Below are 11169 nucleotides of genomic sequence, written 5' to 3'. Positions count from 1 at the left end.
TTCAGAGGTGGTGCCATCAGAATCTGAGCCACCCTCTATTTCTTTTGGTCCATGTTTGCGCACAAAGTCAGGCCTGCGTGAGCGCAAACTGTCAGCATGCCAGATCTAAATGGCTTTGGTTGGATCAAAGTCTTTGATGCCAGGTGAGCACAACTTGGTTTTAAGAAGGTCAGAGAGGGTTTCACCTTTTAGGCGGGAGCGCCAGTCACTCTTTACCTTCTTCATAACACTGAACCCTCTTTCACAGTCAGCTGTAGTTGCAGGGATGGTCAGGAGAGCATCAAAAAGATCAAGGACATCAGGACACCGATGGCGCAGCATTCTGTTCACAGTAGGCCAGGTCTGCTCAAGTTTCCTGTGCAGTTGTCTGGAGAGAGACTAATCTTTATTTTTTGTGTATAATGGCTCTCCTGACCATCCCGGTGTGTGCACGTAGCGGCTTGAGCCTCCATGCTAACTACAGCTATCTGGGAGGGTTTAGGCTGTAGGACTCGTGGGGAAGATAGAAACTGTGATGAATGGGGATAATATGGTCAAAGAGGGAGAGTAGCTGACAACTTGAGAGAAGACTCTCCGGCTGATCGCATACCCTCTGAACAGTGAAATTACGAAGCTACTGAGGGTGAACCACAAAGAGGGGTGTAATTGGTGGCGACGCGAAACACCCAAGACGCAGAATGCGAGAAGAAAGGAGAGGGTGTATGGAGGAAGGGTTGTTTTTTTCGATGGGAGGTGAGATTGGAGGTGTAGTTGAGGTTGATGTCAGTTTTAATGAAGCAGTATTATTAGATGACAAATTTAATTGAGTGACAGAGGAGTTGTTTACGATCAAGAGATTGATCTGGTCGGTCAGGACCGGCACCCCGTAAATAGGTAATGGAGTAGGAATGGGAAAACCCTTCTCGACCGTAATTAGAAAACACACATAGTTTGTAATTATGCACCTTTAGTTATTAAAATATGGCATCAAATTTGGATTGTGTCTTGACAACCTGAGTGGAGGAAAGGCAGCTCTGAGCTTCAGCCATGGTTGACACTGACCTCTGCAGGCAGTGACTTGGAGAGGTGCTCAGTTGATAGATGGTGTCATGGAGAAGGCAGCAAACCTGAGCACTCCACCATCCTTGCCAATGTTGAGAACCCTTGGTTTTTGCCCTCAGAACAGCATTGACGTTCGTGGCCTCCTGGGACTACAAGCAAAACAACTGCATTATATCAGACAGCATTTTAAAACTGATTAACAGAAAATAAAGCAAACATTAATAAATCCTAAATCTACACTGCTGGTTTTATAGGCTATGAATTAACATACCTCTCCAAGTGGCGTACAATGCCAGCATATCCCCTGGAAAATTGTCAAGTGCTTTGAAGAGATGTGGTAGCCACCGGGTTCCACCCCTCTGGTTGCATCAAGCCTTCATGTGGAGCTCCCTTAGTGTTTTAGCTGGCCCTGTTCACTCACTCTTATGATATAAGGTATAGAGTCCTCAACAGGTCCTCAACTTTCCGGCCATCACATTTTTCTTATCCGTCTGAGAAGGCAAGCTCTGCTTATGGGCCATGCAGTGGATCCCCAGCACTTGGTCTGTCTGCACGCAGTTTTGTAACGACACCATTGTTTACTCCTGTCTTACAGATGCTCCATCTGTGTGATTGCCACTAGCTTGTTCTTCCAATCAGTGCTGACTCCACTTCCATTATACTACACACTGCTTCAGCTATATTTGTAGCATCTGGCTTTGAGACAGCTTTTACCCCACACAAAATGAACTTTGACTTTCCCTCACTGGCACTCCTGACGTAGACCATTTTCTTCTTCCATACTGCACTGTCGAGGATCCATCTGACATGACCGAGATGAACTTGCCATCTGATAATCTTGCCCTCATCTTTTCTTCTCTCATCCTCTACTATGTAGTGTATGAACTCTTTAGCCTGATAGTCGTTTGTATGTCTCTCCTATCTTCAAGCCTTTCTTCCTGTCCACACTGAAATACATTTTTTGTGTAAATGAAGCCCTGTTGGCGCTACAACACGTACATTTTAGTGACATTTTTTTTCTTCTTTTTGAAACCAAACAAAGTTTCATTGTGTCTATGGAAGCACTCAGGATTGTATAAAATACACTGTTTCTAAAACATTAAATAGTAACGTTAATTCACTTACTCAACACTCCATGCGAAGTCGGTAAAAGGCCTGCCCTTTTTTCCAATGGTGGGCATTTCGCAAAAGTACCTGCGTCTTCTCCAACTCAGACGTCTTCATTAAAGGGAGCTTCTCCAGCAAGGCTCTCTTCAATACGACTTCTTTCAGTCTGTGCTCCCTGCTCTGGCTCCGTTCGTTTCCATGGTTTCTCGCGCTGGTTTGATGGCAAACTGCACGCAGCCAATGGGCGTATGAATGTCATCACGCAGCATTACAGCACGTGTTCTTGGAAATGTAGGAGTACTGCCAGGGAGAGCCAAGCCGTGAACAGAGACTTGTGTATCATGCATGTAATACCCTTGCATCACCGCCAAACTGGCTAGTAAGTTTTTAGTAACCCCGCAAAAATGAATTTTAACCAGCATTTGGCGGGTGTTATTAGAACCCTGGAGTATCTAGATACTGTACCTCATACAATACTTGATATTATTTAAGAATTAGTTTCTGCAGTATTGTGGTAATATCTTGGTTCTATCTCTCAGCATATTGCCCAGTCTACCATTGTATGTTTTGTTTCTGAGTCTGTCTTTCTCCCTGCCACTCCAACAGGTGGTATCAGACAGTGTTTGCCGAGGTGTTGCCCTCCCACAAGGTGGCTAAGGTGGAACAGCTGCAGCAGGCTGGAAAGAGAGTAGCGATGGTGGGCGACGGTGTCAACGACTCACCTGCTCTAGCCATGGCTGACGGTGGCATTGCCATAGGAACCGGACAGATGTGGCTATAGAGCAGCAGATGTGGTGTTGATTAGGGTGAGAATTTGTGCTTTGTGGATTTTTGAAAAAGTCTGTCATGAATTCATGGCTCTGGCCTACATTGCAGCATAGACGCAGTGCAAAACCAATGTTTCTGGCACACACAGTGCCACGACATTAAAACACTGTATCAGGATACCGATTGTAATACAACTGTGTCACAATAGCTGTGCAACTGGAGAGAAAACATACGTTCCCAGTCTATTTTTTTTTTTTTTTACCACTCTTTTAACACTCAACTTAAAACTATAAGTTACCTATATAGAGTAAAGGTGTTGCCTTGTTATCCCAAATGTGGTTAACTTCTCTGCAGATATTACTTGGAATGTGGTTTTTATTGTATTACTAAGCACAGTTATCTGATATACTCCCCTTTTCTTTCCCTGTTGTCTTGTCTGAAGATGACCTCCTGGATGTGGTGGGCAGCATCGACCTCTCTAAAAAGACTGTCAGGAGGATCAGGATCACTTTGTATTTGCTCTTATCTACAACCTGGTTGGCATTCCTATTGCTGCTGGTGGGTGACTGCAAAAAACTTTATTTAAATGTCATGAATTATACTCGACCACAGCACTGAATCGTGTGTGTCCACAGGTGTGTTCATGCCCATTGGCCTGGTGTTACAGCCGTGGATGGGTTCTGCTGCTATGCGCTGTCACGGTCTCTGTGGTTTTCGCCCTTCTCCTCAAATGGTAATGAGATATTTAAAGTTTTACTTTAGTAGGGCTGTTTTATCTTTTGGCTAGTTTTTTTTATCTAAACCTTATTCTAATCATATTCTTTGTTTTTGTTTAGTTACACTAAGCCCAGTGCTGAGCAGTTGGAGGCCAGGCTGGTAACAGCAGGCGGCAGGCCGCCTGTCCATGTCGCGTCCACATCGGCATGGGCGAGATGCGTCGTCCCTCCCCGAGACTCAGTCTTCTGGACCTTATTGTCAACTACAGTCGTGTCTCCATCAACTCCCTGCGCTCTGACAAGCACTCTCCCAACAGCTGGGTGCTCAGTGAGCCCGACAAACACTCACTGCTGGTGGGGAGGCGATGTGTGAGGAGTTTTGCTGATACATAAGGCTACATGGTCAGCAGTTACTTTTATATGCTGAAGTAGATGGTACTGCATTTCTTTTTAAGGCTAGCCACGTGAGGCTGAAAGGGTTACATTGACTAACGCTTTCATCCATCTGCTGTAGGGGCTTCAGGGCAACTGTTACTTACACCCCCTTGTTTTCTTTTAGCTCAACCAGCTGACCACATGCACTTCAGAGCTTGAGGGGGTGATTTTCTTTCCTTCAGTTTTATCTTATTCTGTATTGAGGTCACCTCCCTCAGGCACACATATTGACCAACTCTTGACACACTGTGCAGAGGCATGAACAACCACAGTCCTTGAGTATGTACGAGCCTTGAAGCAGGTGTCCACATCCAGGAAGCGGAGTGATGATCAGCTCTGCCACTGTGGTCATTTGCCAGTACGATTTTAAACACCCATCCAAGACATTTTACCAGGATGCCCATGTAAGAGGGACACTCCCAAGTTATTTTAACTAATTACCTTAAAGGAAAATTATACACTGTTGTTTAATTCCAGAGTATTTATATTACCCTTATTTATCTTTTTTCTTATATCCTGTGTGAAAAATGATTTGTTGAATCCAAATGCCAATTTAATTTTAATTTAAATTTCCACAAAATGTATAACTGAGTAAGTTAAAGCAAGACACTCAGTCAAAGAAGTCTTGTACCTGCTGAACACTGATTTTTGTGCAGTGCTAGTGGAGTGAGTTGTAAATGATGTTACCCAAGTGCCAGTTAAGGTGCCACCTTGGCAAAGTCCAACACATTCCAAAGAGCACTGTGCACAGAACAGAACACAGAAAGTCAATGCACCACAGCAGGGACTGCATATTGACACCCACTATAGAAGACTTTCCTCATAGGTTTCTTTAATTGTGTTGACCCTCTGCATCTTTGGTTAATGATACAAGTTGCCTGTTATGAATGTGAACATTATTCATTGCTAAACAGAATTTGTTACTGGATGACTTTGATTGTGCTTGAATTACTTTATTGTGTTGTTGGAAAAAGGTGTGTGATGTATTGGCTTTGAAAAAGCCAAATAGTCCTTTTTTACAGAAACACTTTTAGTTGTCACAGTAGGAAAAGAACCGGTGCAAATATACTAAAAAATGATGCTGAATTCCAATTACTGCTTCAGGGTGCCGAATCGTGCATTCTGGCTCACTCTTGTGGGACACAACGGAGCTATCCTGTGTTCAGTAACCCAAGTAATGCTTAACCTACTATGAGTAGTCAAAATGTCTGCTGTGAAAAGGCCTATTCTTTCTGTCATCATACTAGACGAGATGCTTTTATTTCCAGGAAGTACTTTCATTACTTTTTTTTTTTTTTTTTTTATATTTGTTGCCACGTGATCAAATAACATCTTTAAACCCGGGGAGCAGGGACAGCAGTGTAAACACAGCTGTGACTCGCAGTTCCACCAAACCAGTATCTGAAAGACCAATGATGAAGAATTAAGTAGATTATTTCCTTTAAATCACATTGTACAAGTTGTAACATTGACATCTTTCAATCGTTAATGGACAGCTACTGTCCATGCTTTATTTTTTTTCTGTAAAAGTTTCAAAGATTTTCTGCGATATCTGCTGTGTCAAATCAGAGGACAAACATTACAGTCCAACTAGTATTTCTTTTCGTGGATAATAGCAATCCGTTTGTCCTGCCGGTTTGCCGCGATGCATTATGTTCTCTTGGTGTCCCCGGCCTGCAGAGTGCAATTATGCCAGTCTGTTGTCTCTTGCTGTGCTTTGTAAAGATGTCCTGTAGGGCTTCAGATCTGTGTGCAGTCAAATTTTGCGACTCCATGTTTGCCCCCTTATCATAGTTTTCTGAAAATGATGTGCCTTGGAATAAAATGCTTTTGTAACGTCACTCGGCTGTGCCAAGTTTAAACCAGACGAGGGCACTGTGGAGCCATCAGCTAAACATCAACAAACACCAATACAGATTTCATCAACTTTATTTCATCCGTCTAAACATCACATCACCCGTGAACTGCAAAACCAATACCTTTTTTTTGTCTTTTTTTTAATATTCATTTCAAATAATGCAAACTGTAATTGACTTCTTCCTCTTGAGTCGACTGAATCGCTTTGGCTGTAGTGACATTTGACTTCATTTGGTAGATCTCAGTTTATGTATCGTTAATTAATTTTAACATATCAAAGGGAATTGGTTCTCAGGAGATGCAGCCGGAGTGTTGGAAATGTCTACCAAAGGGCAAGTTTAGTATTTATCGTTTTTTTACTCCCGTACTGATCAAGGATGTACTGGGAAGCTTGGGGTCAAGAACTGAACAGGTTTAAACAGTTGTTTTTAAAATTTGCAGCATTTGGAATCTGTTACAATATTGTGCTTTTCTGGACTAACACACCATAACAGCTATAAAATGCTACATTCAGTTACCTTTAACACTTAATACCAAACTTGACTTCAAACCAGGTAGGGTACGGCTCCGACTCCAACACATCTCCTGGAACACTAAAGTAAAGTAACTTGTATGTAAGTAGCTTTACAATATATTAAACATTAAACATCTTACAGAAATGACACCAATGATGAGCAAAGATGCAATAAAAACAAATTGTTCACAACCGTTAAATTGAAAACATTTCTATTTAATTTGAACACATGTCCTAATAATTTTTTTTAGTTTCGAAATGAGTAAGTTTGTAAAATACCGCTTGTGGTTTTGTGGCTTCAAGTTCATCTTTTTCACTCCGATTGCTGATTTTAATGTTAATATATCTAGCTTGCTGCAGTAACGTTTCCCAAACTGTAAATACAGTAGCTGTAAATGGGGCAGACAAATGCCTTTGACTTTAAACAGCAGCAGGCCCACACCCGCCAGTTACACCCACTGTGTCCAAACATACAATGGGGCTTTATCATCTGAATCCTGACGACTGCAGGACAGTAACACAAGTGCACCTGCTCTGTCTCTGCAAAACGTGTGTTGAAGGACTGTATGCAATAACTAAGGTATCATTGTGGTTACTTCAACAGCACATATAATGAAATACTGAAATATTCGAGGTTTTAACTGCAACTCACCAGGCTGAATTTCAAAGTAGCAGGTTGAGTTCACAAGGCAGCCCTATTTAAAACATTGCTTAGGTGGATCCACTTTACATCAGCTTTGTCTTGAAAATACTATCTTAAGTGCTTTGGCATATTTCCCCCCCCAGCACTGACATCCATACCTAACATGTTTATGTATGTACTATGAACTATGATAAAGCTGACACATACATTAAAATGTGTCACACACTGTGTGGTAATCTTAGATGCTGCATTAAGGTACAGGAGTAAATACCATACTGTGTAAAATATGAATATATTGGTGTATTAAATACTATGATCACAAAATCCTGGATTACTGTTGAGGATTATGGATTAAGTAGTGAGAACCAGTGTGTTACGGTAAAATTATATTAAGACGCATTTTGTCACCACCGTGCTCTCCTGAGTGTGGCCTGGGTTTGACTAGATATACAAAATAATTTATTTTTTCACAGGAGTTAAATCTCATGAGGAGAGGTTTTGTTCATGCATGTTTGGCAAGCAGAATAAATAGAATGATAAACACTGATTATTAAGACATCAAATAGCACCGTTTTGGCCCATCAAGGGTTGCCACCATCACAGCATCATATTTTAAGGTTGATCCCTGGAGAGTTTCAGATTTGTGATTGAATGTCAAGAGGCCTCAAGCTCACTCATGTCACTCATTTGGCAAATGAACTGAATTAAAGAGTTAAAGTGAATTCCATTCTTTGAAATTACACTAAAGAATACAAGGCTGTAATCGTTGAGATCTAAAAAAAACATCGTGGACAGATTGGCAAATGCATGAACTGCAGAGGTCTTTGTATATCACGTTATCGATTATAATCATTATATGCAAGTAAGAAATGGATGACTGCCAACCTCAGGTAGGAGAGTATGAAATGGTTTGGCGGTGCAGCACACCAACTAAAAATACTGCACAGAAAGAATGCCCACTTAAAAACAACCTTACACTGGCCACTATACAGTACTGTCGTGATACACATCGCACTTTTCATCTGGTCCAGTCGGGTAAAATCTTCCCCGCAGTTACAATAAATTTCAACAATCACCATTGACAAACAAACATCTTTGTTACAAAGAGACTAAGTGAGAGGGGGAGTCCTCAGATATCCATCTGAATGGTGGAAATGAGGAGTCACAAACTTAACTTGGCACACTGAATGAAGCGGGCTGGCAGAGAGGCAGGCCTGAGTCTGCAGCTGTGTTATGGCAGTGTTTGGATGGGGGGGGGGGCTGCACACTCATAGCCCTTATTGAGTAGACCCTCTCCACTCCGGGGTGGGCTGGCGCGGATTTTCTCCTGCAGCTCCGGCTCCAGGCGGCTGACTGGCTAGAGCTGGATCAGGGGGGTGTTTGAGAGAACGCAGGGGTTAATGGGTCAAACACTACTGTAGGCAGATTAGGCTTTTCAGGCAGAGAAAAATTATGCAAACTGCATATATTCAACGAGGAAGGGGCTGTGGCAAGTTTATCGCAGGGTCAAGCTTTAACATTTCACTATACCTCTTGAGGGAACAATGCACAGCACAGTGGAGTGGCAAACACCAGGCTGAAAATGAAACGCAGATCTATGAAACAGAGGTACGTCCAGAGCTTCTGTTCTGACGTCAACTGATTGTCTAAAAATGTCCCGATGGCTAAGAGTAGGCTAAATTTTGTTGTGTGGTCATAGCAAGCTGGGTGTTTCATGTGTACAAGCTTAAAATCAATTTTCATTATTATTATTGATTGATGTCAGTCAAGAAACTGAAGAAAGAGTCTACAGTCATGCTGGCAGCTCTGTGACGCTTTACTAAAGCACATTTACGCTTTGAGTTCATGCTAACATGCTCTCAATGACAATGCTAGTATGCTGATGTTTAGCTGGTGTAATGTTAACCAACTTAGCATGCTAACATTTGAGAACTGACATTGAATCCCTTACAATATTGGCACAAAAGGTCTAAAACAACCGAGGTAAAAAAAATCTATATAAAAAAAAAACTAACGAGAAATTTACAGGAATACAACACACCCACACACAGGATGTGCTGCTCAAAATCCCTGTCATGACATCTGAGTCAAGCAGAAGTAGTTGCACAAGATTTGAATCATCGGCCATTCTGAGGTCACGGAGGCACAGTGGAGCCAGAAACTTCAGCAAAACGGGGGGGTGGGGGGGGGTGGGGAGTTTATACGTGATTCATTTGTTGAGGAAGACAGAACCAGCCTTGTGGCAGGTTTTCTTAAACTACTGAAATTTCAGAAAGTAAAAGGCTGAGATGGGCAAAAAGAGCTTCATGATATTCTATAGGGGACTAACAATCTTGAGCGCATTCCTATTGTGATACTTCCCATAACTTAAACAGCACACTTTAAGGGACATAAATCTTAGGATTACGGACATTTAATATCCTTATAAGTAACGCAGTGGAAATTTCAATGGACTTTGACATGGCTGCTTATCAGATGGACAATCTCTGACGACTCACCAGAATCCCACCAGGCCGACTTGAATAGGTGCCACTCATCCATGGAACTCTGAAAAGACCAGCAGAAAAAGAATGAGGGGCACAAAAGCAGCCGTGAATTCCCATACGAGAGGCCTCATGTCCTCAGCGCTTTTATTTCCTCGATGTGTGTCACGAAAAGAAAACGAGCGGTAGACACGGTGTGGAAGATGAGGTTCCCACCCTATAATTAAACCTCCATGCTTTTTAAAACCGGTGATGATGAAGCTTATGTTACAGAGGTTACGTTGTGTTTTAATGCAAGTCATTTAATACGCTTACCCTCAAAAGGCCTTCTTTTCCAGATGGTTCATTAAAAACGGGGGGATTGCTGAAAAGACACAGAGAAACACCATGGCACAATGCATTTTCTGTATAACAAAGTTGGTGGTTTAGAACATACTTTGTTTTTCTTTTGATTAAAGGATGCCACCAGCGGCCGGGAGCAGTTCCGAACCTCACAGCAGGTGTCTATTATACTGATGTACAAAGACAATCATACCCATCCTGGGGAAGCCATGAGGATTCTGGACACCACAACTTGAGAGATCGCCTGCTGTCAGCTTTCGTCGACTCTCCTAACCTGTTGTCATTCTCATCTGTTATAGGAATACCGTGTTGAGTTCTCTGAAGGAGCAAAGCAAATTAAATCAGAATCATGGGAATTTTCACCACTGTGTTGTGACTTCTCGAGGTCAGAGCTATTATGCATTGTCACGACGACGTACTTTGATTGATGTATGGCCTCCTTACCTTTGTCTCATCAGTGGGATGTGATACAGTTAGCAGCGGCCACAGCAGCAAATGGAACAAACCGTCCAATCAGGGGTGGATGTGCTACAGCAGGCGAGAGGAGGCATAAAAAAAAAAAAGGTAAGAAATTAATCATTTGGCTCTGCTGTACTCTGATAGCACAACCGTATTAAACCTTCCAGACCAGTGGAAATTATTGAAGGTAATATTCTTCTTTTCTACCAATAAATCAAGTGTATTACCAAAGCAGGGAGGACAACAGCTAACACCAGGGCATGACCCTGTAAATAATACTGCTCTTCTGTGACATGGCACTATTTGTGCGAGGCTAACTTCATGTCAGCACTCCCATGCGCGAAGTCGATAATTAATGAGATGTGGAATGGGTTAGATGAACTGATACCTTTGTTAGTGCATTTAGTCCTAGAGCTGGGCAACTGCCCCTGTGGTGGCAGACACTAAGCTGTGCCAGCTGACTGCAAACAAAAGAGTCACCGGTCCAGCACACAAAAACTGTCCACACACAAAAACTGTTTGAATTAAGGGTTAATATGAGCCAGTGTCGGTGCCAGAAAACGTCTTGTCTCTTACCTGACTGTGAGTGGAGCATCACCGCTCCTGTTGTGTAGTTGACTATTGCGTAAAAGACTGATTGATCCACTGCCACAGCAGCACAGCTGGAGTTGTCCTGCAAGATTGAAAACAGCAATGTCAGCAAGACAGTGTCGAAGAGTCCAAAGAATAACAGATGTGCAGTTGCTAACTTCATTAGCAGTTTTAAATGACTAGAAACATGTAAAATACTAGGCTGAACAATAT

The 11169-nt window shown here is 42.3% G+C and overlaps 1 protein-coding gene and 1 long non-coding RNA gene across 4 annotated transcripts in view; both read left to right on the top strand.

Moving 5' to 3' along the window:
- Positions 1-2907, top strand: part of LOC116697220 (copper-transporting ATPase 1) — a 14539-nt gene extending 11632 nt beyond the window's left edge. For 2 of the 3 annotated variants that reach the window (XM_032528535.1, XM_032528536.1), the window contains exon 20: positions 2755-2854. In XM_032528535.1, coding sequence (XP_032384426.1) covers positions 2755-2805 — 51 coding nt within the window. In that variant the 3' untranslated portion in view covers positions 2806-2854. Of the gene's footprint in view, positions 1-2754 lie in introns of all 3 variants that reach the window. The other variant, XM_032528534.1, reaches the window with a different exon arrangement.
- Positions 2908-2931: 24 nt separating this feature from the next.
- LOC116697225 (uncharacterized) lies at positions 2932-3607 on the top strand. The gene is made up of 3 exons (XR_004333970.1): positions 2932-2954; positions 3359-3474; positions 3552-3607. It is a non-coding gene; the product is annotated as an uncharacterized LOC116697225 (long non-coding RNA).
- The last annotated feature ends 7562 nt before the right edge of the window (positions 3608-11169 follow it).

The sequence above is a fragment of the Etheostoma spectabile genome, chromosome 10, assembly GCF_008692095.1.
Source record: "Etheostoma spectabile isolate EspeVRDwgs_2016 chromosome 10, UIUC_Espe_1.0, whole genome shotgun sequence".
Classification (NCBI taxonomy): Eukaryota; Metazoa; Chordata; class Actinopteri; order Perciformes; family Percidae; genus Etheostoma; species Etheostoma spectabile.
This window is presented reverse-complemented; position numbering and strand designations above follow the sequence as displayed.